The sequence below is a fragment of the Acanthopagrus latus genome, chromosome 16, assembly GCF_904848185.1.
Source record: "Acanthopagrus latus isolate v.2019 chromosome 16, fAcaLat1.1, whole genome shotgun sequence".
Lineage (NCBI taxonomy): Eukaryota > Metazoa > Chordata > Actinopteri > Spariformes > Sparidae > Acanthopagrus > Acanthopagrus latus.
In genome coordinates, this window is record NC_051054.1 from 4,596,207 (window position 1) to 4,622,195 (window position 25,989).

The 25,989-nt window shown below is 40.7% G+C and overlaps 4 protein-coding genes across 17 annotated transcripts in view; 2 read left to right on the plus strand and 2 right to left on the minus strand.

The window, feature by feature from the left end:
• Nucleotides 1–1,399, plus strand: part of syne1b (spectrin repeat containing, nuclear envelope 1b) — a 78,575-nt gene extending 77,176 nt beyond the window's left edge. For 9 of the 11 annotated variants that reach the window (XM_037071057.1, XM_037071066.1, XM_037071067.1 and 6 more), the window contains one exon: nucleotides 327–1,399. In XM_037071057.1, the coding sequence (XP_036926952.1) occupies nucleotides 327–570 (244 nt within the window). In that variant the 3' untranslated portion in view covers nucleotides 571–1,399. The remainder of the gene's footprint in view (nucleotides 1–326) is intronic. The other 2 variants (XM_037071064.1, XM_037071065.1) reach the window with 1 other exon arrangement.
• Nucleotides 861–5,484, minus strand: ccdc170 (coiled-coil domain containing 170). 3 transcript variants are annotated; one of them, XM_037071068.1, is made up of 8 exons: nucleotides 5,343–5,484; nucleotides 5,005–5,187; nucleotides 4,020–4,322; nucleotides 3,694–3,870; nucleotides 3,078–3,251; nucleotides 2,706–2,948; nucleotides 2,279–2,482; nucleotides 861–1,827 (listed from the first exon to the last, which is right to left on the minus strand). In XM_037071068.1, exons 1-8 carry the CDS (start codon nucleotides 5,472–5,474, stop codon nucleotides 1,549–1,551), a joined length of 1,695 nt encoding a protein of 564 aa, XP_036926963.1. In that variant the 5' UTR covers nucleotides 5,475–5,484; the 3' UTR covers nucleotides 861–1,548. The 3 variants fall into 3 exon arrangements, with proteins under 3 accessions (XP_036926963.1, XP_036926964.1, XP_036926965.1); XM_037071069.1 differs by lacking the exons at nucleotides 5,005–5,187; nucleotides 5,343–5,484 and adding an exon at nucleotides 4,488–4,693; XM_037071070.1 differs by lacking the exons at nucleotides 5,005–5,187; nucleotides 5,343–5,484 and adding an exon at nucleotides 4,436–4,477.
• Nucleotides 5,485–6,537: 1,053 nt separating this feature from the next.
• Nucleotides 6,538–10,504, plus strand: rmnd1 (required for meiotic nuclear division 1 homolog). Of its 2 annotated transcripts, none has more exons than XM_037072669.1 (12): nucleotides 6,538–6,733; nucleotides 7,130–7,591; nucleotides 7,684–7,789; nucleotides 7,880–7,955; nucleotides 8,245–8,284; nucleotides 8,391–8,491; nucleotides 8,576–8,682; nucleotides 8,757–8,821; nucleotides 8,961–9,037; nucleotides 9,339–9,459; nucleotides 9,574–9,690; nucleotides 9,932–10,504. In XM_037072669.1, exons 2-12 carry the CDS (start codon nucleotides 7,157–7,159, stop codon nucleotides 9,962–9,964), a joined length of 1,278 nt encoding a protein of 425 aa, XP_036928564.1. In that variant the 5' UTR covers nucleotides 6,538–6,733; nucleotides 7,130–7,156; the 3' UTR covers nucleotides 9,965–10,504. The 2 variants fall into 2 exon arrangements, with proteins under 2 accessions (XP_036928564.1, XP_036928565.1); XM_037072670.1 differs by lacking the exon at nucleotides 6,538–6,733 and having other exon boundaries at nucleotides 7,141–7,266; nucleotides 7,389–7,591.
• Nucleotides 10,505–10,633: 129 nt separating this feature from the next.
• Nucleotides 10,634–22,320, minus strand: akap12a (A kinase (PRKA) anchor protein 12a). The gene is made up of 4 exons (XM_037072668.1): nucleotides 21,893–22,320; nucleotides 19,393–19,492; nucleotides 12,485–19,227; nucleotides 10,634–11,814 (listed from the first exon to the last, which is right to left on the minus strand). Exons 1-3 carry the CDS (start codon nucleotides 21,998–22,000, stop codon nucleotides 12,515–12,517), a joined length of 6,921 nt encoding a protein of 2,306 aa, XP_036928563.1. The 5' UTR covers nucleotides 22,001–22,320; the 3' UTR covers nucleotides 10,634–11,814; nucleotides 12,485–12,514.
• Between the last annotated feature and the right edge of the window lie 3,669 nt (nucleotides 22,321–25,989).

A 25,989-nucleotide genomic window follows, 5' to 3' on the forward strand; every position in this document is an offset into this window, starting at 1 on the left:
GCAGTTCCCACCGTCACTGAACTGAGATCTTATTTGGATTGAAAACTGGTCGTCAAGATCAAAGTGTCAAGAGATAACAATATCAGAGTTCAAAACAGTTCAAGTGGAGTTTGTTTACTGAGTTAAAAGCTAATTTGATTTGTCAGTTAATCTTGCACAGTTTATTTTTGTGAACGGCAAAGAAATTGAATGTAGCACGTATACAGTTATAATCTAATTAGGGGTTCAGTTGACACAACAGAGAGCAGGATTGTGTATGTTGGCAGTGATGGATGTGAGTAACTGAACGTCAGCCTGTGCTGCGCTGTGACTGTGTGTGTGAGCAGGTCTCGCGGCGCTGGATCCGCTTCCTCCCCTTCTGATGCCGAAACGACGTCGGGTCAAAGGTCTTCTTCGTTCCTGCGGCGCGTCCTCTGGGTCGCGCTGCCTCTCCAGTTCTTCCTGCTCCTGTTAGTGTTCCTCGCCTTCCTGCTGCCAATGTCTGAGGAGGACTACTGCTCCCAGTCCAACAACTTCGCTCATTCCTTCTACCCGATGCTCAGCTACATGAACGGACCGCCTCCTGTGTAGGCCGACTGTCAGAGCATTTCAGTATTCTTGCATCAGAGAAACTGATCTTCATCCATCTGTACTGCAGAACAAAAAACAGCTGCCATCTACAGTTAATATCTTTTGTGTGTAGCACATAGGAACAAGCATTTCACTGTGTTACTCTGTGTGATGCTGTATCGATTACGGAGCGTCTTTGGTGCGACGCAGCTGAAGAAGCGGTTTCTGCCCACAGTGGACTTGAGATGAACTGGAGATCAACTCAGTGGCTTAATAAACGTGTTGTATTTCTCTGAGGAGATCTGTCAGTGGATAGCACCAAAGTTAAATGCTGAAATTTAGCCTGTGAAATTGCTTGTAACAAAAAAAAAAAAAAAAATTTGTAAGCAAACAAAAACATTAATATATCTGACATTGCATTTATTTTTTTACCCGTATTTTGGCATGCCGTTCTGATCATTGCTTTTATTTACCGACGTCCTTCATTGTGTCTGTGAGAAACTTTTTTTTTTTAAACTTAAAATTACATCGATTTGTGTGAGACTCATTTAAGCCAAGTCGTGTGTTTTAATATCAGAGTCGGACACAGTTCAAGAGTTTAACCTTTAACATGACACATCCATGGTCTTTGTACATTTTGCTGTTTTATTTTTTAAACAAAACATGAGATATGACTTTATGATGGAGACATACGACATATAGAACTACTGTATATTTTGTATGACTGTCAGTTCAGTATCAAATGTATAACAGTCCGAGATTATGTAACATGTGTATATAATGGTAAAGAAATTACCATGAAAATTGTATGTATATGCGACTATCAAAAACAATGAATGCCAAATCCTAATTTGTATATTTGTCTTTTTATTTCCTTTTTCATGTGACTTTACATTTGGGATCATTTCATACTGTGTAACATCTGTTCTCATATACTTTAAGACAACAAGATAACCATCACATTTTAAGTGCACTTTGGTGTTTGTATAATGTTTAAATCTAGGCTTCTTTAAAGGAAACTGCATCATCTGGATGAGCAGACCTGGAGGTGGAGAGGTGGAACGATGAGCTGTCTGGGACGTCCTGGATTTGGTGGAGATGAGGCCTCTGGTGAGACGGGCAGTGCCAGGGTGCATCAACGTGATGAAGGTGGTGGTGATGGTGATGATGATTGTGAAGAAGGGTCTCCAGTAATCTGATGATTTCGTAGTTTGGTAGAGCCACAGCTGTGGCATCCAGTCCCAACATCTGGGAGACAACCATCCGGAAATCCAGCAACTGAACAAGAGAGAAAAAAAGAAATACTGAAATATGATTAATTGGTTAATTTAACCATTTGAGACCATTTTTTGGCCACTTGGGGGCAGCAAAACAAAACAGTTATGTGGCAAACTTGTTAACATATTTTGAAGTTGTGTTTCTGGCCACCTGATGAATATCAGTCCAGTATTCACTCTCTTTGTTATGCCTGGTGAGCCACAAGCCAAAAGACCCAAATGCAAGACACCTGGTGAGCTTTATTGGTGTAAAGCTGAAACTCAGACGTCAACACGTCTTCAGACTGACTTAATAACTAAGGAAAAGCAGGCGAACACAAAAAGCAGGCAGGAAAAGGTAAAGACAGGAAGTGTAAGGTACCCTCTGGTTGAGGCATGAGGACAGACAAGCCAATCACAGGCAGAGTAGGGCGGGTCTTAGCAGGTGTGATCCATACTGAGGCCTCCCTCACCTCTCTCTCCCTGTCGGACAGCTGATCCAGGCTCTGTCTGAGGGCGCTGAGTTGTTGTTGGTCCTCTCGGCTCTTCGTCTCTCGGCTCTGGAGGTCTGAGCTCACTGTGTTCAGCTTCTTCTCCACCTTTGCCTTCACCTCCAGCAGCTGATCCAGCCTCGTTTTCTGCTCCTGCACGGTCTGACTCTGTTCCATCACTTTCAACTTGGCACGTCAGACAGACAGTGACTTATTCAAGTTGGCTTATTGCTCTCAGATACTCAGGTTTTTAAAAATACATATACATTTATTTTCAGATCTAAGGTTCTTTACATACTCGGTGCACAATTCATCCACTCATACACAGATTTAAACATACATGCATGATAGATTAAGCAGAGAAAATGCCTCTGGAATGACTTCTGGAGTGAATCCCTCTCCCTTCTACCTTGAGCTCACTGGTGTGGGACAGCTGGGCCTTGAGCTCAGTGTTTGTCAGCTTGGTGGCCTTCAGCTCGCCGTGGAGACGCTCCAGCTTCTTCTGCAGCTTCCTGACCTCCAGATGAGCATCATCTCGCTCCACAGCCAGCACTGATCGGCTCCTCCTCTCCTCCTCCAGCTCGGACACCTTCTTCCTCAGCAGCTGGATGTGGAGACCTTTGCTCTCGAGTTGGTCTTTCTGTGACTTTAACTGGTGTGAAAAGAAAAGTCACACTGTTCTGGATTTGTGCATTCAGAAGAAGTAATATCTAAATATGAAAGAAGAAGAACTCTGCTCCAAATGTCCCTATTACGACCACTTTTCATTCATGTTGCTCACCTTTCTTTGTAGACTGTAGGTCAGACTTTTGCTCTCCACCAAAGCAGTTGTCTCTTGTTTCATCAGCTGCTCCACTCGTGACAGGATGAGTTTCAGCCTCATGTCAAAGCCGAGATCCACGGCGATACTGTCGACTCTCATCGTCTCTGACAGCTGCTCCAGGAACTCTTCATACTGTTACAGATACAGACACAGAGTAACATCGATTAACTGTGGAAGCACATTTCTGACAGTCATAGACCAAAAAATAAGATATTCCCATGGTTGTTTATCAAAAAGTTGAAAGGCTGCAATAAAAAATCATTTTCAGGTTTAAAAGGTCATACTCATGAGATAAAAAGTCAATATCATGAAATAAAATGTGAACGTTACAAGATAAAAAGCTTGATTTTCAAAATAAAAGTGAACAATGGGAAGGAGAATCAAAAATTATGAGATAAAACTCAAAATTATAAGAAATGTTGACTTTTTCTAGCCATTATTTATGACTTTTCATCTCATAATTATGACTTATTATGGGAATAGATATTTTCAGTGAAGTCTAAGCTTTTTATTAATGAAATGTATTGATTGAATAGATAACTGCCATGTTGCAGACACGTTTTTCTGTACTCACATGCTGTTTGTTGTGTCTCAGCCCGTCTTGATGCATGTCTGCTGTTAACAGCTCAGTCTCCAGACCCTGCAGTCGCTCCCTCAGGTCCTGGACCTGCTGCTCTGCCAGCTGAGCCCTCTGCAGAGCACCGAGCTGCAGCTCCGTCTGCTCGCTCAGCTCCTCAGAGACGTGACACAACTGCAGTAAGGATGTTGAGGGTTTATTTAGGGGAAGGAGTGCCTCTTTAAGTTTTACTGTAACAGTGAAATTGGCTAGAAGGATTGGAAATTACATACATTGTACGTTATACGTTATTGCAAACAACATAAGAGGATCTCGTTCCTCACCTTACTACAGAGATCATCCACTTGGTGTAAAATATCTTCCTGTGTGGGCAGGACGACGCTCTCAGACTTCCCCTGCAGCAGGCCGGCCATCTTTTTCAGGAACACCTGTAGTCTCTGCTCAGCTGCCTCCGTCTCCCTTTGGCTCGACTGTAAGTTTCTCTCGAGCTCCTCCACCTGTTTCTCCAAACAGCTCGACTCCCTCCGAGCTGCCTCGATGACTCTTTTGCCGGCCTCAAGCCTCTCAGTCAGAGTGTCTTTCTCAATCTCGACACTCCTTCTTCCCACCACCAGGCCATCTAACTCCTAAGAGAGAGTAAAAATAAAAATAAAAATAAAAGTAAAACAACATTGCAGCACTCTCCTAAACAACTGAAGTGGATGGGGAGCAAATTGATTTAAAAAAAATGTATTTACACCATTTTTTAAGATGAAATCTTCACAGTAGCTGCTAAAAGTGTTAGCACGCACCCCGTCTGAAGCAGGTTCATTAACTTGAATCAAGGGTCTAAATAACATGTTTTTCGAATCAGTTTGGGATCTCAGAGATTACAGACACGTGGATTAAATCAGACAAGATGCATGGAGCCATTCCCCCCGTTACTTCAGATGCTGAGGAGAATACTGCAGTGCTGTTTTGCTGTGAAGCTCCAGAGATGTTTTGTCGACTATGAAATTTTGCCCGACTTTCTATCAGCATGAGGGTAGATAATGACTGAATTTTCATTTTTGGGTGACTTTATCCTTTAATACAATACCATATCTCAGAGGAAACCTTGCAGAACTCCAAATGGGGCCATAAAAACAGATAATTAGTACACGTTGGCTTAAATGTAAATAAATTATTAAAAATGCAACAAGAAGGCCTTGTTCTCTTTACTTTTGGGGGGCGGGGGGTTTCATCGGAACAGGAAATAATACATGGAAAATCCAATTTTTAATGGTTGTACTGTCAACTGTAAATTGTGTTTTAAGTTCATGTAAGTACCACTTTGACTGAATCGAGAGCTGCCGCGCTGCTGGCTGCCTTCCTCCTCTCTCGGTCCAGCTCTGCCACCAGCCTGAGCACCGTCTCTCTGCTGGCTTTACACTCCAGCTCACAGGACTTCACACTCTCCTCCAACACGACAATCCTCATCTTCAGCCTCTCCTTCTCATGAGACCGGTCCACCTGATCATGAAACACAGCAGTGAAGATCTTATTATAGATCCTGTTGTAGAACATCTTTACTTTTTTTTTGTCTGGCTGCCAACATTTAGTTTATGTTCAATAACAAATATGTATAGTACAGAGAGGTAAAATTGATTTCTGACGTGTTAACATACCTCATCAGAGTTTTCCATGACTTCCATAATTAGAAGTGTTGCAGGGGGACTTGTTTCTGTTTTAGGAAGTGTCCTGGCAACACCAAACACAGGCAGTATCAGACTCCACCAGAGGGGGTGCTGAAGGGACATCTGACAGCTAGAGACTTTATCAGATACAAAAAAAATAGATCCTCAGATTGAAATTAAGTGTTTTTTTTTTTTTTAATTTATAATGAATCTAATTTGGTTTAATGTGTGTGAAATTGCAGTAAGATCAAGAGAAAGGAGCTGCTGAAGATGAATGTGAAGGTCAAATCAGGTAGAGACTTTAATGTTTGCCCCGAGTTCAGACTTTCAGGTTGCGATCCTTCCACGGCACTAATGTAAAGAAGTAACACTTAAAATTCAGGGATTTCATGTACACGTTATAACATACTGTTACTGTCAGTCTGCCTTCAGATCATTGATTGTTGTCAACAATCATTGTTACATTTTGCATTGGGTTGCATAATAATGTATGTATACCATACAGGAAACGATCAGTCTTGCTTTATAACTGGGCAAACACACAGACAAAGCAAATAGTGGAGTAAATAATGTCTGCTTTTGGCCTGTCACAGATAATTCTTGCCTCAGTGTGGACTCTCATGTTAGGATTTTATAAAGTCTGTGGAGGTGAAAATATCCATAACATCGGAGAAAAAGCAAAAAAACAATAAAACACTCGCAAAAAGGATTCCCTTGGCCACCAGGGAATCATGAAATTTGACATGTACCATTAAGCTGAATTTCTGTCCCAGCATTTTTTATTTATTTTTTTGATGTTTTTTTTTTTTTAATTACTATTCTTAAAGTCTTTAAAAAACAATACTGAACACTTACAATTAAATGTGTTGTTAGTATGTGTCTGCTTGTTTAAAGTATGCTGTTTGGGATTATCATTTAAACGCATGTAAGAGTGATAACAGGATTATTATTTAAAGATTAAAGATAAAAGCTCGTGTAAAATAACTTACACAACAATGTTATTTTAAGGACACACAGCTGGAGATGACGTAACCCTACAAAAAGCCTGGTAGAATTATTTTATTTCATGTTTTTAAGAGCAGAATTCCCTCTGCAGCCCTGTTTAATGTTTTTCAAGCCTGGCAGTCAAAGATCTCGGCTACAGCAAACCACGTAAGGCGTCATTACGTCACCTCAAACCGGAACTAAGCGGCGACAAAACTTTATTGACAAAAACAAACACGCCTCCCAGCGCTGTCACCCAAGCTGCCGTGTAGTTACGTGTGTTCACTTCACAATTTCATTTCAACACAAAACTTGTTGAAACTTCTTTTATTTTTTCCTGTCGCGCCGAAGAAGATTTAAAATAGACTCGTTTTGAATGACTTCTCTTTCATTTACTGGTAAGCTAACCACTGGCTAGCCGCCAAACATTAGCCAACAGACACACTGACGCACAGAGGCACGTTACCACCTCTACTGACTTGTACTGTACTGTAGGTACAGAACTGCATTTATTTATCATGTATTAATCACTCTGTTTATTGACTATGTGTAAATCCTAACCACACTCTCAGTGAGGATATCGAAAGCTAATGTAGTCAAGGTCAGACTCGGTTGTTTCTGGCACCTACTTTTGTGTTTACATTGAGTTTAAGATGTTATGAATGGAAGTTTTAAGTGGATATCCATCTGATGATAGAAACAACTGAATTTAAAGAGTGCTGTGATGACTGAAATGGTAAATCAGAGCATGACATATCATCTAGTGACACCATCAGCTGTGTCCTGTGTTGTAGCTCACCTGTGCAGCTGTCCAAGGAAAGATGCTTCTCCGGACCTTGTGGTCCAGATTGGGCGCTCAGCGGCCTGTGGAGAGGACACCAGTCTTCATGTGCGCCTCAGCCAGTTTCTCCCCATCTGTCCAACCACACAAGTATGAATCCAAACCCAGGACTCACTCAGGCTGCTCTGGCTCAGGGATCTTCTCAAGGACCTGTTATTTAAACACTTTCCACCAACAGCAGAAGCATGTGAGACATGTTCTTCCTGCTTTAGGTCTCAGCAGCAGTTTGTTAACTGACCCTGGGATGTTGTCCAAATGTAGAAGCGAACAGAAGCGTCTTTATTCGCCCGACATTGTGAAGTCGATCTTAAAGCCAAGTGTAAAACCTGCAGCACTGCCTGGAAAAAGGGTTCCCAAAGGGCCGAGAACAAAACAGCCTTCGAGATCCAATCAGCCTTCCCTTAATGAAGACAAGGTGATTCATCAGATGAGTGACTGATCTTATTCGATATGCTCCATGTTTTTGTTTTGGGGATCAATTAAATTAAACCCTGTGTCTCTCTGTAGGATATGATGCAGTGTATTGCCTTTGCAACAGCAGATCAGTATCATTTACCGACACTTTGCCACGACTTGATTCACCACGGATTCCAAGAGATGGATTTACCAAGAGGTGCGACTCTAAAGTATTCATATGTTACAGCTCCCCAGGGACTTGCGTGTGTTTGGAACATGTTTTGTGATGGTCATATTTTAATTTCAGATGCATCAAATGTGCTGGTGATAAGCACAGACAAGACTGCGAAACCAGATGATGATGCTCTTATGTTCTTCTTCAGGTACAAATAAAGTACACAAACAAAGTATTTGTTTATGTTTTGTCTTGGATATAAATTCTCAGATGCTCCATTTAAAGATGCACGATATAGATTTTTTTGTTACCCGCTTCTCACATTTTGATATTTTGATAAGAAGGTCATAATCTGTAGATTTTTTTACACACATTTTGGAAAATAAGATGTCTGTCTTTGTGCAGCAGTATTAACTTCATGAGCGTGACAACAGCTTGTTCTTCTGCTTCTCCTCCTCCTGAAATGATGGACTAACTTTCCTAATCTGATATTTCAGGGAAGGCTCAGTAGTTTTCTGGAATGTTGAGGAGAAAACGGTAAATAGAATTATATTTAACTTCTTCTTTTTTTTTTTTAATATTAGATTCTTTCTTGTTTACTTCTCTCATGTTTAATCCATCTTCGATCATTTAATTTTTACAGTTGAAAAGAGTGATGAGAATACTGGAGCACCATGAGATCCAGCCCTATGAAGTCGCTTTAGTCCACTGGGAAAATGAAGAGATTAACTACACCGTTGAGGAGTATGTTGATCTTCACGCTTGTGTTGTTTTTTGTTTTTTTTTTTGTTGTTTTTTTCTTTTGATTCAAATTGTTTTATTCTTCAGGGGAAATACAAAGCTCGAGCGTGGCAACTTCATTCTTAATGATCAGATGAATCAAGATGAAGCTCTTCTGGAGAAATTTGCATTTTCAAACGCACTGTGTTTGTCAGGTGAGAATCCACTGATCATAAAGGAGTGTCTTGTTCTGTAGTAACCCTGTGTAACCTCTTGGTTTCTTTTCCAGTGAAGCTGGCGATATGGGAGGTGTCGTTAGATAACTTTGTAGAGTCAATTCAATCAATTCCAGAGGTACAGTGGACACTTAACAGCAGGCAGCAAGAAATTCTGAATAATTGATTATCTATAATGGTTGTTGTCTGTCTGTAAGGCAGGTCAAGCATCACTGCTCCACTTCAGCTTAATGTCCTAATCTGTTTTTTCTCCTCAGACGCTGAAGTCTGGTAAAAGAGTTAAGTTGTCCTCTGCAGAGGTTATGCAGAAGATAGGCGAGCTTTTCACTTTGAGGTAAATTCAGTTTTCTCTAAATAGAAGTTCATTCAGGGGGAATTGTGACCTTTCTATTTGTGTCTTCAAGTGTAGGAAAGGCCAAAGTTTCCGGTTGTTTCAGACAGCATGGAATCTCAGATTTTAGCTTGTGTTTATTACCAGGTTATCAGTAACAAAGATCAACTGATATCCATTTTTTTTTTTGCTTTCTTTCTTCGCTCAGTTTTCTATATCTAACAGCTCAATCTTAAAGTAATTCTACTGGGCAGTTGCAACAAACCTTTGTTAAAACCTTTGTTTTTATATGTTTGTCTGACAGACACTGTATAAACCTGAGGTCTGACCTGCTCATCACACCAGATTTCTACTGGGACCGAGAAAACCTGGAAAAGCTCTATGAAAAGACCTGCCAGTTCCTCAGCATCAACCGCAGAGTCAATGTAAATACAGTTTTGCTTTTTAAAAAAAAAAAAAAAAAAAAAAAAGGTATGTGACATATCAATGGTCAGTGGTTTGTTTTTGCTCTGAGCTAGAAACATTTTGTATGTTTTTAGGTTGTGAACGAGAAGCTGGAACATTGCACACAGTTAACAGATCTGATGAGAAGCCACCTGAGTGAGAAGCACAGCTTGAGGTTGGAGTGGATGATAGTCATCCTCATTACTATTGAGGTAAGGATTTGAAAGAGACTCTGACAGGAGATGCTACTTTTTTGTGTTCTCTGGTGGGCTGCCTTTTAAAATCACGATGCTAAGATGGCCAGATTGCATAGTGTAAGCAAAGTGAAAAGGGAACTGAGGTAAACTCTGATCATTATTATTATTATTAACATGCAATTCATAATGACAGGATTAAAGCAAAAAAGTGTCTATTGCCAGTTTAATTTACATCTATCGCTTGTTTCTCTTGTAGGTTTTGTTTGAACTTTCAAAAATGATCTTCTAACCTGCTGCTCCAACGATGCACAATTCAAAAAAGGGTGCTGGAAGCTCCAAAGGAAGAATGCTGCTCTACACAAAGGTACTTCACATGTGAAGACGTTTTCTGGAAGCGACTAAAATCATAAAGTGGACCTAAATATATTTGAATGTCTTACTGTTCGTCTCGTACAGTATCTACATTTCAACAACACACAATCAATCCGTCTCTTTTTTTATTACCTTTTATTTACTGTTTTGCTGATTATCCTGACTCGAGGGTGGTGGAGGTCTTTATATACATTTGAGTTTTGTTTTCTGAATTTATGCTTTACAGTGTCATACAATTGTACATTTCTTTCATTTTTACATTATGTGCAAAAGTCTGAATCCTTTTCAGTGTGAAGAATGCAGGTTTTAAACCTCGTGTCACCTCGACATGTGACACTATTCTTGTGACTGAAACACCAGCAGTAAACAAGATGGGAAAAATATAAATAATGGTATTTAATTAACTCCAGCTGTGAGTGCTAAGTTATTGAAGATGCAATAAAATATTTGTTTTAAATGTTTGTCAGTTATGTTTCAGTGTTTGCATGTAAAATATCCACTTATTGATTAATGGTTCAGTAGAATGTCTAAAGTTAGCACACGATCACCAGAAGTGTCAATACAAACAATTCAGCAATACATAAGATGTACATACAAGTATGAATTTATTCAAATAAAATTATGTTTTATTAATAAACATTGGTAAATATATATATGTATATATATATATATGTAAATATATAAACACAGGTAACTCAGGTTTATATTCTGCATGTTGCCATCAGTGGACATATACACAGATCAGGAAGAATTCTTCATAAAAGTCAGTATATGTGAAAATAATTCGAAGAGGACAAACAGCAGCACAACAGCCTGTGAAAACCTTATTTTTTCCTCTCACCCTACACACACACTTGCTTACCGAGTCTGTTGTATCAGTGATAGTGCCAGCTCATTGAGGCTTAAGGCTTGGAAATAAATGCACATGTAAAGCTGCCATGATTGCTGAAGTTTAAGGCTTTGCTGATTATAATTATATATGTAAAGATTAAGTTAACATAGAATCAAAATAAGTGAATTCTTACTTTAAAAACAAAAAAACAAAGACGTGCCATGCGATTGTCATGCACTTATTTGAAAACCTGTCTGAGTAGAAAGTATTGCAGACTCAAAATGAGAACTTTTTTCTTGCCTGTATAAGCATTAAAACTGTCATTATGTACAAGATAATATACAGTAATAATAGCATGCTTAATTCTGCGTATTATTTTTATCTGCATAGATCCCGTGAGAGCATGTATTTAAATGAAATGATGAAACAAGTACAGAATGACAGAAGAGTTTATGGACACAGATGATGTATTGTCACAGTGGTGAAATATCTACATAAACTGATAAACCAGAAACATCCTCTTGGGCCGAGATGAGTGAATGTTGCTTCTGAAAAAGCAAAAGAAATCATCCAGAAATGTGTTTTAAGGATAATACTTAACAAAACTGCCATCTTTCTCTCTCAGAAATCTGCAGTCTATCAAAACAGATCCGGTTAGATCTGTGCAAAAAAACATCACTTATGATACACAAGACCTGGCAGGATTACTAATAAAAATTGCACAATATAGCAAACCACTCAGATGTATTAAAAGACGTCATTGCCTAATGGATGTAGTTCACTCGTAGTTCAAACAAGGCGTTCCCCTGAGAAGATTATCACTTTTCCAGTTGATGCTTCTCTTGCCAGATCTCTGTCATTCATCACACACACACTAATGGCTTTTTGGAAACTTCTGAAAAACTTGAGGGACTTCCGTTTTGATTTGTCCGAACCTAGAAAGAAAGAGAGAAAGAAAATTTAGCATGATATTAGTTACAGTTTGGATATTGCTTACAATGTGATGCAGGATTTTAGTGAAAGAACAAATTGACAAATGGTTAAAAAAAAAAAAGAGGGAGACGTCTCCATGTTGGTGTCGTCCTTGCAGCATCATAGTAAATGCTTCGAGAGGATCCTCATTGCAGGTCCCAAAATGCAAACAAACCCACAAAAAAAACAAGATGTTTTAAATAAGACCTTGCAACACCCAAAGCCATATTTGTGGTGACCACAACAGGTATTTTAAGCCAAAACATTATCTTTCCCTGACCCTAACCAAATCTCTAACCACAGTGTTGCCACTGTCTGAAATGGATGAATTGAGCCAAAAGATTTTAAAATAATGACATATAAAGTGCAACATATCTATGTTTTGCAGAAAGACACATTTCCTACATTTATTCTGGTGATTGGGTTGGAAATGATCATGGTTTGGGTCAATATAGACCCGTTCACAACGATCATCACGTCAGAAAGCCGTACCTTTCCTGTCTTGCAAAGCTATGACATCACAAAAACGTGATTGTTCAGATGCAGTGACGGTCGTCTTATGTTGCAGGAACGACACCAACACGGCAATATCGCATCATGCTAAGAATGACAAAAGAGAAGAGAAAGGCTTACCAGTTAGTGACACTGAAGTTGAGATTGAAATTAATCAAAGTCCATCGTAGTGACGCTCACGCTTGCAGGTTCCAGGTCTTCAAGCGCAACAGCAAAGTCCTCACCTTCACTCTCGACATCACAATTTCCTTCTGTTTTTTGCATTTCCTGTAGACTCTCTTCTTCTGCCGTTTTGGAATCAGGAGCCATTTCAGCCTCGCGTCCAAGTCCTGTCTCTTCCTCTTGGTCACTTCCTGTCTGAGGTTCTAGAGGTTCGTTCACCTCAAGGAACACCTCTGTTTTCTCTTGGGTGTAGATGACTTCCTCAGCATCCATCCACACATCCTGGTCATTTTCCTCCTCGATTTTTTTGACCGGCTCTTCTTCCTTTGTTTCTTGGTCATGATCTTTGCAGAGTACTTCCTGACTCACAAAGACTTCTCTTTGCTCTGTTGGTCTTATTGGATGTATTGTTTCTGTGGCCTGAACACTGCAGGTTACTGTCTCTGTTGATTCAATTTGTTCCACTGGTTGAACTGTTTCCATCACTTGGATGCCGACACCCTGCAGTACGGGTTGAGGCATAATCACGCCATTTTCATTTGAATCTAACTTTGCCGTTGCTTCTGTGATTTCTACTGCCTGAACACCAACGCTAGTTAACTCGGTCTGTTTCTGGCTCTCCGGTGTTTGAGTTGGATTTATTGGTTTTACGGGTTCTTCTGCATCGGGCACGGCTGTCTGATTCACAGGTGCAATTCTCTCTGTTGCAGGTGGTGGGGAAAATGGTGCCTTTGCTTGCCCGAACTGTATGTTAAGTTTGAATTCTAAAGAAAGACTTGACGGGGACTCCACATTACCTACTGACGAGATGATTCCTGTGTTTTGTGGGATGACCAATCCAGTGTTGCTAGGCGAAACAATCGTACTTTGAGAAACTTGCATAATTTGTGCTTCCTCTGATGACGATTTGACCTCTTTGCCTGGGATGCCTACTTGCAGTTTTCCCTGTTCGGCTTCAGTTTGCTCCAGATCCTCTTTGTGATCATGGATAGAAGCATCTAAACTCTCTGGAAGATCAGGGGTCTGCATGAGATCCTTCGACACCTGCGCTTCTGTTGCAGACTCATCACTGATTACAGCAGTTGCTTCATCCTGTCGATCTCTGGATGATTCTATACTTTCCTCCGCTGCCGTTTGATCCTCCACATCATTTGATTCACTTTCAGCCATCTCGCTTATTTTCGTCACGGCAAGCGGCTGTTCAATCACTTCTTGTTCGAGGTTTGCAACCACTGATTCAGGCTCTGTCTCTGGTAATTCCTCTTCAACATGTTGAGTAACTTCTTGAATTGTCACCTTGTGTTCCTCATGAATTAATTCCTCTTCAACCTCTGGAGCTGCGGAGAGATTGTCTACATTTTTACCCATTTCATTACAAACATCTGTGACTTCCTCGGTGTCAGTTACCCCTCCCTCTGTCTCTGCGGATTTTGTATCAGCATCGACCACCTGAACTTGACTCCTATGATCCTCCTCAAGCGTTACTGATGGCACATGCATCATTTCAACCTCCCCTGTTGTCTCAGCCATATCTTCTTTTCCCAGCGGCACAGCAGCCTCGACTTCCTCCTTCAGCACTACCTCACTTGCAATTGTCTCTTTCAAGGGTTCAGTCATTTCTGAAGTTTTCTCTATCAAAACATCGGTTACTGCAACCAAGACACCTTTTAGATCACAAACAACGACTGGAGCCACTAAGGCAGGTTCAACTTCTGCAGTCTTTATCTCGCTGTCCGGAATTTTGCTTTCTATTCCCTCCTCAACACTTTCCTGCACTTCACTAAGCTGCATACCATGTTTGGGTTCCTCTGTAACACAGAGTGCTGCGGTTTCTCCAGAAAATACTGTTTTTCCCAGGTCTTGAACATTACTTGCCTCCTCAGTGACAGAGGATACTTGAACTGCTGTTTGTAATTCATCTACACCCTCAGGGATGCTGTCCTCCTGCTCCACCTGAACATCTTTCGAAATACTTTCAGTTTCTTGATCCTCTGTTTTCTCTAAAGCCTGATCCAGTTGTGGCAAGACTTTGCTCTCGATTTCATCTGCGACAGAAGCAATTAAATTGTCAGCGTCTGGTTTGGGAATGTCCTCTGACAACGTTTCTTCCTCTGTGACTGTATGTGACTGTAATACCACTTCCTTAGTTTTGGTCTCTTTTACATTAGATGGTAATACTTTGTGTTCTTCTTCTTCAGTTTTGGCAACTTCCAAAGTTAGTTTTTCTTCTGGCTCAACCTCGACTTTAGCTTCTAGGTTCGGTTCATCCGTAACCGTTTCCTCTGCTGGAATATCCTCTGATGTTTCTTCCTTTTCAAGTGATGGGAAGTCACCAGCGTCGGATGTGGCTGTTTGTACGGCTTGTAACACTTCTGGTTCTTGAACGTCTTCAGTTTTGGAATCATCCTCTGGCTCTGTCAGAGGTATCTTTTCTTCTTTGGGCTCATCTTTTACTGTTTCAGCCTCTGGAACGTCCGCTGATATTACCTCTTTTTCAAGTGATATAACACTGCTATCCTCTGAATCTAATGTGGAGGCTTGGACAGATTCTAATACTTGTGGTTCCTGAATATGTTCAGATTTGGCAACTTCCAATGTTAGTTTTTCTTCTGGCTCAACCTCGACTTCGGCTTCCTGTTTCGGTTCATCCGTAACCGTTTCCTCTGCTGGAATTTCCTCAGATGTTTGTTCCTTCTCAAGTGATGGGAAGCCACCAGTGTCGGGTGTGGGTGTTCCTACAGCTTGTAACACTTCTGGTTCCTGAACATCTTCAGTTTTGGAAACATCCTCTGGCTCTGTCAGAGGTATTTTTTCTTCTTTTGGTTCATCTGTTACTGTTTCAGCCTCTGGAACATCCACTGATATTACCTCTTTTTCAACACTGCTATCCTCTGAATCTAACGTGGAGGCTTGGACAGCTTCTAATTCTTGTGGTTCCTGCATATGTTCAGATTTGGCAACTTCTAATGTTAGTTTTTCTTCTGGCTCAACCTCGACTTCGGCTTCCTGTTTCAGTTCGTCTGTAACCGTTTCCTCTGCTGGAATATCCTCTGATGTTTCTTCCTTTTCAAATGATAGAAGGCTGCCGGCATTGGATATGGCTGTTTGTACAGCTTGTAACACTTCCGGTTCTTGAACATCTTCAGTTTTGGAAACATCCTCTGCCTCTGTCAGAGGTATCTTTTCTTCTTTGGGCTCATCTATTACTGTTTCAGCCTCTGGAACATCTGCTGATATTACCTCTTTTTCGAGTGATTTAACACTGCTAACCTCTGAATCTAATGTGGAGGCTTGGACAGATTCTAATACTTGTTCCTGAATATGTTCAGATTTGGCAAGTTCCACTGGTAGTTTTTCTTCTGATACTGGGGCTTGTACAGCTTGTAATACTTCCGGTTCTTGAACATCATCAGTTTTGGAAGCATCCACTGGCTCATTGAGAGGTACTGTTTCGTGTTTTGGTTCACATGTGACTGTTTCTGCTTTGGGAAGGTCCACTATTGCTTCTTTTTCAAGTGACTGAACACTGCCATCCACTGAATCTAATATGGGTTCTTGAACAGCCTCTAACACTTGCGGTTCTTCAACATGTTCAGTTCTGACAGCTTTCACTGGCAGTTCTTTGTTTTCTGGCTCGACACTGACTTCAGTTAGATGCTCTGCTGTCTGTTTGGGTTCGTCTGTAACTGTTTCTGCAGGTGGACTGTCCTCTGATTTTACCTCCTCCTCTGGTGATTGAACACTAGTCTCCTCTGATTCTAATGTGGAGGCTTGCACAGCTTCTAATTCTTCAGGTACTTGAACTTGTTCCATTTTGGCAGCATCCTGTACTTGTTCGTCTTCCTCACCTGGCTCTGTTTCCTCTTTGAGTTCATCGGTAACAGTTTCTGCTGCCAGTATGTCCTCTGAGATTTCTTCTTGTGATCGAACAACACCCTCCTCTGAATCCAATATGTCGCCTTGTACAGCTGATGATTCATTTATTTTCATCAATGTATCTGTAGGTACAGCAGCGTCCATCTCAGATAGGCCTTCCACCTGATGATGGCTCTCATCAATCTGTTCACATTCTTTCACGCTTTCTTCTGGATGTGTAACACTGACCCCTTGTTTTTCATCCACAGGAATTTCAGCAGTGTTAAACTCCTCAGTAGTAACTTCAGACACAACTTCAGATGTGCTCTCTGTTTGGGAGGTAGTTGCAAGTTCATTAATTGCATCCAGTTCCTCAACATTTAGACCTGCATCTAACTTCTTGTGTATTTCCAGAATTGTTGGCTCTTCTATTTCATATTTTTCCAGTATTTGATTAGAGGCAGAACCAACTATTTGTTCAGATCTTGGCTTATCTGAACAAACCGGGACTGACTTTGGGCTTATTGAGATGGTTTCAACAACCTGATACAGGAGTGCATCGGTTTCCTCAACCTCATATTCTGCTGGGACTGGTGTTGTGTTACCAGATGTTTTTGAGGACTCTGAAGATAACTGGGAAACGGCAGAGATCATCTCAGTTTCATCTGCAAGAGTAATGCCTGAGACGGGCTCTGGTGCAGTAATGGCCTCGGATGTGATCTCTATCAGGTCCTCTGCTAAAGTGTCATCTCTAGCTGCCTCCCCAGCGACTGAAGCTGGAGTGACCATGGTGTCTGTGATTATGCCCTCCTCTGGAATGTCACTGAGTTGTGGATGACTAGTGGTAGATTCTGTTTCGTCATCTGGTTCTGTGTTTGCAGCAGGGGCTGCAGGTACCTGTTTTTCTAAAGCAGCATAATGGTCCGGGACTGCGTTTGCTTCAGTTTGCAGACTTTCACAAGGTAGGACTGGTTCTGCCGTCTGATCAGGAAGGTCTTTTTGGAGTTCATAGCTTGCTTCCTCAGGTATGTGACTTTCTATGTCTGCCTGTGTTTGTATGTGAACTTCTGTCTCAACTGTATCAAACTCAGACATTGGAACAACAGCTGGTGTCTCAGAGTCTTCATCACCTGAAGCTACGTCCCTGTCCGCCTCATCTGAAGATGCTCGGTCTTGCTTTTCAGCAGACTTCCTCTTTTTTCGTCCTGGCAGGAGTTTCTTTAACGAAAAGGATGACTCGTCCTGAGTAACTTCACTATCAGACTGAATGATTTCTTTGCCATCATCCTCATCCTTGGCTTTCCGTTTTGGGGTGACAAGTCTTTTCAGAGAGTTCCATGTTGACCCTCCATCACTCTCTGAAGGACTTCCTGCTTGTTTGGGTGACGAGGCGATAACATCTTGCTCATTTGAACCTTCTAGGGGAGATTCTGCGCCATGTTTAGATCCACCACCTTGTTTGTGATCAGTGTTATCAATTTGAGGTGTTTCATCCTCGGAGTCAGATGTTTTACGGCTTCTTCTTCTTCCAGATCCACACAAAACAGCTTCCCATGAAACTGATGAGTCCTTCCTTTTTTTGCCTTCCTCTGTGCTGTGATCTGATATTTGCTCTCCTTCGCTTGGTTTAGGTTCCACTGGAACTGAGATTTGTGTGTCTTCATTGGTCAAGGAGGATCTCTTCACACGTTTTTTCGGAGTCATAAGTTTTTTGAAGGAAGCCCATGCACCATCCTCCTCTCCTGCCTCTGCAGAGGGTTGTTCAGGACTTTCTTGCTTTCGATTCTCAGCCGACTCGGTAGACGACAGGAGCTGATCTGAAACATGTTCTCCAGAGTTGGACAGCTTTGTATCACTTGACCTCCTGCTTCTTTGCTTTTTGGGGAGTTTCTTGAAACTAGAACCTGACAGCAGCCTTTTTAGAGGACTTGATTGAACTTTTTCCTTCTCTTGAGGACTCATTTCTGAAAGATCCCTGGAAGAAGATTTTCCTTCATCTTTCACCTGGGCTGATGCGATCTCCTCTTTAAGTTCATTTTCTTCATGCTCTGCCTCAACTGCATCTGCCTCTACACCTAGAGTAAACTCCTCTTTGTCCTGTTGTTGGTCTTCTGCAGATTGTTCTGTTGTCTCTGTGACTTCCTTTTTTCCCATGTCTACGAGTTCTTTCTCAGTTGTCTCATCTTCTGCGGGTCTCTTTTTCTTTTTTCCCAGTCCAGAAAATATTCCAGTCGTAAAAAATCTCTTAATTGGAGATACCGCATCTACATCAGCATCAGACGGAGATGTTTCCTGTGGCTCTTCTTCAGGTGTGGCTTCCTGGTGTGCATCTTCGCCCACAGATGATGTTGCTGCATCTGCATCATGAGATTCAACTTCTTCTTTGGTTTCCGTTGTTTTCTCCTCTGCGTTTTCTACAACATCTTCCGATGTAGCGTCTGTCATAGTAGGACATGTTGTTGAATCATTGTCGTAAGTCTCCTGCGCTATGTTCACATCAGTGTTCTGTTCAGCAGTCTCACTTTTGGACTCCTTTGCAGCATCCTCGACCTCTTCTGGTATGCTTGCTTCTTCCTTGTTGGTTTTTTCAGGCACATCTGTTGCTGTATCAACGGAGCCCCTCTTTACCGTTAATTTCAAACCAATGTTACTGAAAAATTTTCTGAAACCATCGTTGATGTCATTCTGCTTGGCATCCATTTCAGTCATTTCCAGGGGCACGTCTTCATTAGCGTCAGCTTCATCAGGTGATGTCTTTTCATTAATTTCAACATTTTCTAATGGCTTTACTTCTTCCTGAAGAGGCTTTTCTGTTTCTGAAACATCTTCGTCTGGCGTAAGGATCGCTAAACCAGGAAAGAAATTAAATATTAAAACACTTCGATTGCAACAACTGTACAAGACTGATGAAAGATGAAACTATATCAGCTGAAGTCCAACAGGTCCTGCGGCTGTTCAATTATGCTGACACTGTCTGCCAGTGAGCAGTAAAACAAACGATGAGTACCTACCCTCAGCTGCAATCTCATCCTTACAGTGACCATTAACTTCTGCTATAGAGCCGTCTGCTTTCCCATTGAGCTCAGAGATCTGCCCAGTGTTTTTGAGAGGCTGAAACAAAACAAAAACACATCGAATGTACAAAAACATAAAATGTACAATGTAGGCAAGGCAAGTCAATCAAACTAGTTCCCATCTTTAAACATTTCCAAGCCCTTTTTTCAGCTAAAACAAATGCACAGCAACCATTCCCTCATATGCTCATAGCATCAGACTGTGTGCTTCCATTAAAGCCAGCAAAGAATTTCAGTCTTTGATTAACTGGAGATCCAAAGTCCTATTTTGTTTGCAAACCACACAGTCCATCCACTGTTTGGTGGGAGCGATGAAGGTTTTGCAGTTAAAACGACTCTAATTGTCCCAATCTCCAATCAGTTAGTCAGATTAGCCGAGGAAATGTCTGAGAATTGGAATCAGAGCAAGAAACTTGTGTCCTTAAACTAGAACAGAGTAACACACTTAATCAAATATACAAATAGCTCAAAGGGACATATTCAGTCTGCTTATAGCGACTAAGACATTGTTAGATTTATTTCCACTCTGTGCTGCCATTTCTTCATACACACACAGCAATAAATAAACTTTTTTTTAGTGTTTTATTAAGTAGAATAATTTGATGACTAATTAAAAGTTGATATGATTATGAGTGACCCAAGAACCAGATTTCACTCCCCTAAATGTTGAGATAAAAGCAACATGGACTGTGAATTGAAACGAGACCGTATGCCAGCAGGATCAGAGGGTGTAATGTGATTATGGATGGGTGTGAGCTGAATTTCCCCGGTCGAAAAAGTTATTTATTTCACATGCAACACACCTCTGAACAGGCACCGCTTTGTTTTCACTCACCCTGAACTTAAATGGTTGATTCTGTTTTACAAGGTCTGCTGGAGCCTGTGCAGTAAATATCTTTCCTACAATCATATGTTTCACAGTCAACCTCGCCCCATCCTCGCTTGTGAACAGCTGAGCCTTTCATGGATTCCCTCCTTTCATACCCAGACATGATACTGTCACCTGTTAGAAATTAACCTGTTTACTTGCGGACTGTGCCAGGTGTTTTATCAGCATTCAACAGTCTTCCCTGTCGCTGGTGTCGACATATTTACAATAATCAATAAAGCTGAAGAGGTAAAACATTAAATATGTCGTAAAATGACACACATATGTGCTTGTGCCTTCTTCAGGGTGGCGAGAAATGAAGGCCTTTCACATTTATTAAATCACCTTTAATGCTTGGAGCTGGATTATTTCTGACATTTTTTTTTTTTCTCCTCCTTCCATGAGCGCTGGTGTCTTGCGTGACACCAGTAGCACTCCTGCTTCCTCTTTCTCTCTACCAAATATATCGTCTTTGTACTGTTTTCGACTGAGTACATGTCAGAAAGGAGCGACGAAACATTACATTCTGGAATTCTTTCTCACTTTCTTTAAAATTGTGAGATGCATCTTGGTACGACAGAGTGATTACAAAAGAGGACGGAGGACTGCACTTCACTCTGAGCCATTCAAGTGATTTATGATTTGAACAGCGTCCCAACTTTTTCAGGTATTGGTTTTGCAAAAAACACTGTTAATTAGTGCGATGCAGAATGTAATTCATCAATTCCATTTGCTACTCATTTAGAAAAGAAAATATTATTCTACTTATTTAAAGTGAAAGAAACACATTTTTGCTTTTAACTTGAAAATTTCACACATTAGACTCAAAACAAAGAATACTTTGGTCCTTTTCCATCCAAATCACACACTGACCCGAGCCACCAAGTTCAACAGTGCCAATAAATCAACATCACAAGATAATTATCACTCACAAGACATTAATTGCTATTTTTATATCCCAAGTCTAATGGACTTCCTGCTCTGCGTGAACCAGTGATGATGCTGTACACAAATAATCGATGTTGCCTGCTGCTGAGTGCAGCAAAGGGGAAATTCCATCCCTCCCCTGGGCTTTTCCTTTGGTTCCTCCAAGAATGAAAGGTCATTACTCCTCCATGCAGTTTACTTTTCATCTACAGTAAAGGCAGACCATTGCAACAGTGAAAACAAGGTCCTCAGAAGGGCAAAACTGCTTCTGTTACTGGGCATCTACAGCTCTCAATAGTCAGTCAGGATTAAAACACATTTTCAACAATTTCAACAAGGAAGGAATCTGCAGAAGCTTTTATTCTGCACTTGGATGAGCTGATGCGGCTCCACATGAGACAGGGGCTGTTTTTTTTTTTTGTTTTTTTTAAATCTGGATGCATTTGTTGGCAAGCAAACAAGAGAATCCAGCCTCAGCATTTTCTCCCCCCAACACACACAGACACACACACACACACAACAAACACTGACAGGGTTTCCTATCAAAGAACAAGTGTGGATAAGTTTGACCTGAACACGTGACAGGAGTTCATCTGCAGTATGTCAACCATGAGGATGTGCGGAAGGGAGATGAGACGGTACCTTGTCTTCAGCAGCCTGCTCGGTCAGAGCATCATCCACTTTTCCGCTCTCCTCCTCAGCTGCTGCATCCTTCTTGCCCTCCCTCTGCGCAGACTGAGCGTCTCCCATCGTTCGGATCTGCAGCGCGTCACTGTCCGGAATGAGCCGCACAAGTGATGTTAAAATCCCAAATGTGCAGCGAGAGAAGAGAGAAGAGAGGCGAGGCTTCGTGAGAGGCGCTCAGCTGTGGGAATGCTGCTGCAGCCTGCTGTTGGGAAAAAGTCCTTTTAGCCAAACACCTCCCTGCAGGATCACATGAAGCCTATGAGTCGATCCTGGTCCGGCCCGGCCCGACCCGGCTCGGCACGCCTCTCGCTGCATCAAAAAAAAAAAAAAAAAAAAAAGACCTGCAGAGAGAAAAACACAGCCTGTCCTCAGATGACTGAAGTCTGAGCAACAAGCACAGATACACAAGACAGCACTGATAAATATTAAGAGCATTAAAGGTTGGGAGGATATTTTCACAGTGCAGCAGATGATGCAACCAAATGACAATATGAACAAATACTAAAGAAAAGATTCTTCACTTCAGATTGAGTTTTTCCCCTTCTGGTCTAAAATGAATAAAATAAATAAATAAATAAAGTATTTAAACAAGACACTGTGTAAAAATGTCATTTTAGTAAAGCGGAATAAGTATCAGTCAGCATTAAAAGTACAAGTAAAAGTATATTCTGCATATTAACATGAATGTACACACTGTGTACAACAGGTCAACCCATATATAAGTTAATTATCTGATCTGATATTCAGCATTTTTATCATTTTTGGAATCAGTGTTTGTTTATCAACCTGATGTAATTAGTTCAGAAATGTGCTACTTTGCTTCCGCATAGATATGAACGAATGTTTCCACCAGTTATAGAAAGAAAGATGAAAGTAAAGCGTAAATATGTAAATGAAAGGTCTTAATTATGATTTTAAAAAGTACAAATTATGAGTAGACAAAGACGAAATTAGGCAATAAAAGGTCTTTATTATGAAATCAGAAGTCAAAATTATGAGATACAAGTTGAAATTATGATTCAGTGAGACATAAATATGATGTAAGAAGTCATAAATATGAGATAAACTGACAAAATGATGAGATTAAAAGTTGGAATTATGAGTTAAGAAGTCTAATTTAATCTAATAATATTGACTTTTAAAGATGGGAATAAAAACAACAACCTCAGAATCAGAATACTTTATTAATCCCCGGGGGGAATTGTTTGAAATCACACCCTGTAATATACTGGAGTAGAAGCTTAAAGTAACAAAATGGAAATACTCTAGTACACTAAGTATCTCCAAACTGTACATGTATGTATATCATGTTCAGGTCATATCGTGTAGTTTGAACTTTCCTTCCTACAGAGAAGCTGGAGCTGCACATTTAGTCCGACTAATGAGCGAGTAAATGTCATTAGACCGTCTGCCGTGTCTGCAGTGAAAACTGGATGTTGATGATGCTGCTGGATCCTGGTCCATCAGTCTCATGGGAAGAAGTCACCACCCTCATGGACTGATGTGTGTTATGTAACTGCTGCCGGGACATCCGATGTCCTCTCAGTGAACAAGGTGCACATGTTGTCCGGTTTGTGGACGTTGCTGTTGGTCCGGATGTGCAACGTTACAGCGAGAAAAACTGTGTGATTTCTGTTTTGTAAAAATAACGTCACCTAGATGTGAGCGAGTAAGAGACAACTGAGCCGCTTGTAGATTTACTACATTCACTAAATGCACTTTTTAAAGGAATATTTCACCCAAAGTTTCATAGCAAAAAACTGTTGCAGCCTCGTCCCGAACATCTGAAGTAGATGGGGACTTGTTTTAAAACGTTAAAAACAAATAACAGAAAGAAGCAGAAGATCGTCCAGCATAATCAAAGCTTTTGGAAGCTCAGTTGGATTTGAGAAGATGTTAGTTACAGTATTTTTTCGAGGGTGTGAATCTTTTTAAAGTAACGTTGGGGCTTTATGTTTTTTGTTAAGTCCCCATCTACTTCAGTCGTGCTGGATGATGCTGTGACGCTGTTGTGCTCCCCCTGACTTTCCATCGGCATGAGGGTGTGCAAATAATGACTGAATTTCCATTTTTGGGTCAAGTTATCCTTTAACACTTACAGCTGTAGATCCGATGGATGAAACCTTTAATTGTCTCCTTATTGATATTCAAAACAACAGACTTGGTGCCTCATTTAAGCCCATGAGCGTTTGATAATGTATCACAAAGCAAGATAATTGAAGTGTTACCAAATGTTTTTTTAGAAAACGACAGAAAAAATCTGTATATGGGATATTAGGAAAAAAACGTTCTTATTAATGGTTCATAAAGCGCTTTGATTTTTGACATTCAAAGGCACTTTTGCATAATTGAATCATCTTCGGATTGAATTATTGTCTCAGAGGGCAGAAACATCAGGACGGGACGCTTGAGCTGAGAAATCTTTCCGACATTTCAGGCTCTTCGTCCGTGAACTTGATGGATCTGCTGAGTCACGTAACTGAGGTAGAATTATATCACAACAGTATGAAAGCTTATGGAACTTCTCAAAGACGAGAAATAAATAGGATGTCTTTTTAAATGGAAATCAGCTGAGTTAATGGAAGTCTGGAGCGAAACACATTTAATGTGATTTGTAGATTAAATTGAGACACGTGGACGGCGGCATTTGAAACCGTCAGATTTGAGGTAGACGCTGAGGCAGCAGGAGAAGCTCGATCTTTAAATAAAGTTAGGTTGTGTTTAGTTGACAGACGGTTTAACTGTTCTTTAACTATTAATCCAATCTGTGGTTCTTAGAAAAACTTCCACTGATTCTAATTTTGGGAGAATCCCATTTTTGAGAATCACACGTATTTGCTTTCTTGCAAAGAGTTCGACAAGATGACAGACAGCACACTCATATCTGTAAAGTGGGATACAATGCTACAGCCAGTTAGCTTAGCTTAGCTTAGCTTAGGGACGGTGAGTCTGGCTCTGTCAAAAATCCTTCAGCCAGCAACTCTAAAGAAATGTACTTCTTTAATCTGAATATTAACTAAAGTATGATACTGACAGGTTGTAGTTTTACGGGAAGTTTTGTTTGGGACTATTTCTCAGCAGGGTCCAGTGACTTCATGAGAAAAAGTCTGATGTTCGTTGTTTTTTGTTACCTCAGACAGATCCAGCTGTTTCCCCTCAGTTCCAGTTTGTATGCTAAGCTAAGCTACTTTCCTGTGTTAACTTTGTATTTATGACTATAAATCTACTCAACTAACTCTGAATAAGAAAGCTCAGTCCCAAAAATATCAAACTGGTCATTGGAGATCATCATTTTCAAACTCTGTCCTGTTTTATCACTCGTTTTACCAACATCGGTTCTCATTGATGTTGAAGCCCAGAAACCTGAACCTGTTCCACCTCAGCTCTGATGTAGACAGGGGTTTGTTTCTTCGCCTCTTTGTTTTTACAAATCTGCATTGCCTGAGATAAACCCTGTAAAGAATTTCGACACGTGATGTTTCCTTATAATGTCCTCCTGTCCTCACAGACAGCCTCAGAGCAAAGACAATTGAATAAAACCTGCTGTTTCCAACTCATCTTAACATAAATTGTGGCATTTGAAGGGAGCTGCTTACTTATAAAAAAGTTATCTCATAATTTTAACAATATTCCATCATCTCTTTGTCTTCATGTCACTGATTAATAAGAAAGCCAGATGCCAGTTAACAGAATAAATGTCTTTATTCAAGACACACAGAGTGTTTCTGTATGACTTTATACCTGGATACACAGATATTCTGTGTAACAAAGCAACAGTCCAGTATAAGGAGCCTATGTGCTGCAGTCTACATGCCATGTCTACTTTATTACCTCACTGCTGAGCCGAGTACAGTCTTACATAAAACCAGACTGATGTGTCACCAAAACTGAACAAAGTCGGACCTTGGGAAATCTCAGAGCAGAGAGAAACCTCCAAACCCATGACAGACATTCATGTTAATTTGATCAGATGCTTGCGGACACTGGCGCTGTTATGCTAAACTCAGTTTGAAGCCAATAAGTTGAATCAATTAGAGTCACAACTTTGGGTA

Coding starts and splice junctions, on each gene's coding strand:
- akap12a (XM_037072668.1), bottom strand. CDS start 22,000: ATGGGAGACGCTCAGTCTGCGCAGAGGGAGGGCAAGAAGGATGCAGCA. Junction 19,493..21,892: donor AGCAGGCTGCTGAAGACAAG/GTACCGTCTCAT, acceptor GTTTTGTTTCAG/CCTCTCAAAAACACTGGGCA. Junction 19,228..19,392: donor GGATGAGATTGCAGCTGAGG/GTAGGTACTCAT, acceptor TTCCTGGTTTAG/CGATCCTTACGCCAGACGAA.
- rmnd1 (XM_037072669.1), top strand. CDS start 7,157: ATGCTTCTCCGGACCTTGTGGTCCAGATTGGGCGCTCAGCGGCCTGTG. Junction 7,592..7,683: donor CTTCCCTTAATGAAGACAAG/GTGATTCATCAG, acceptor GTCTCTCTGTAG/GATATGATGCAGTGTATTGC. Junction 8,683..8,756: donor AAACGCACTGTGTTTGTCAG/GTGAGAATCCAC, acceptor TTTCTTTTCCAG/TGAAGCTGGCGATATGGGAG.
- ccdc170 (XM_037071068.1), bottom strand. CDS start 5,474: ATGTCCCTTCAGCACCCCCTCTGGTGGAGTCTGATACTGCCTGTGTTT. Junction 3,252..3,693: donor TGAGACACAACAAACAGCAT/GTGAGTACAGAA, acceptor TATCTGTAACAG/TATGAAGAGTTCCTGGAGCA. Junction 2,483..2,705: donor CCCACACCAGTGAGCTCAAG/GTAGAAGGGAGA, acceptor TGACGTGCCAAG/TTGAAAGTGATGGAACAGAG.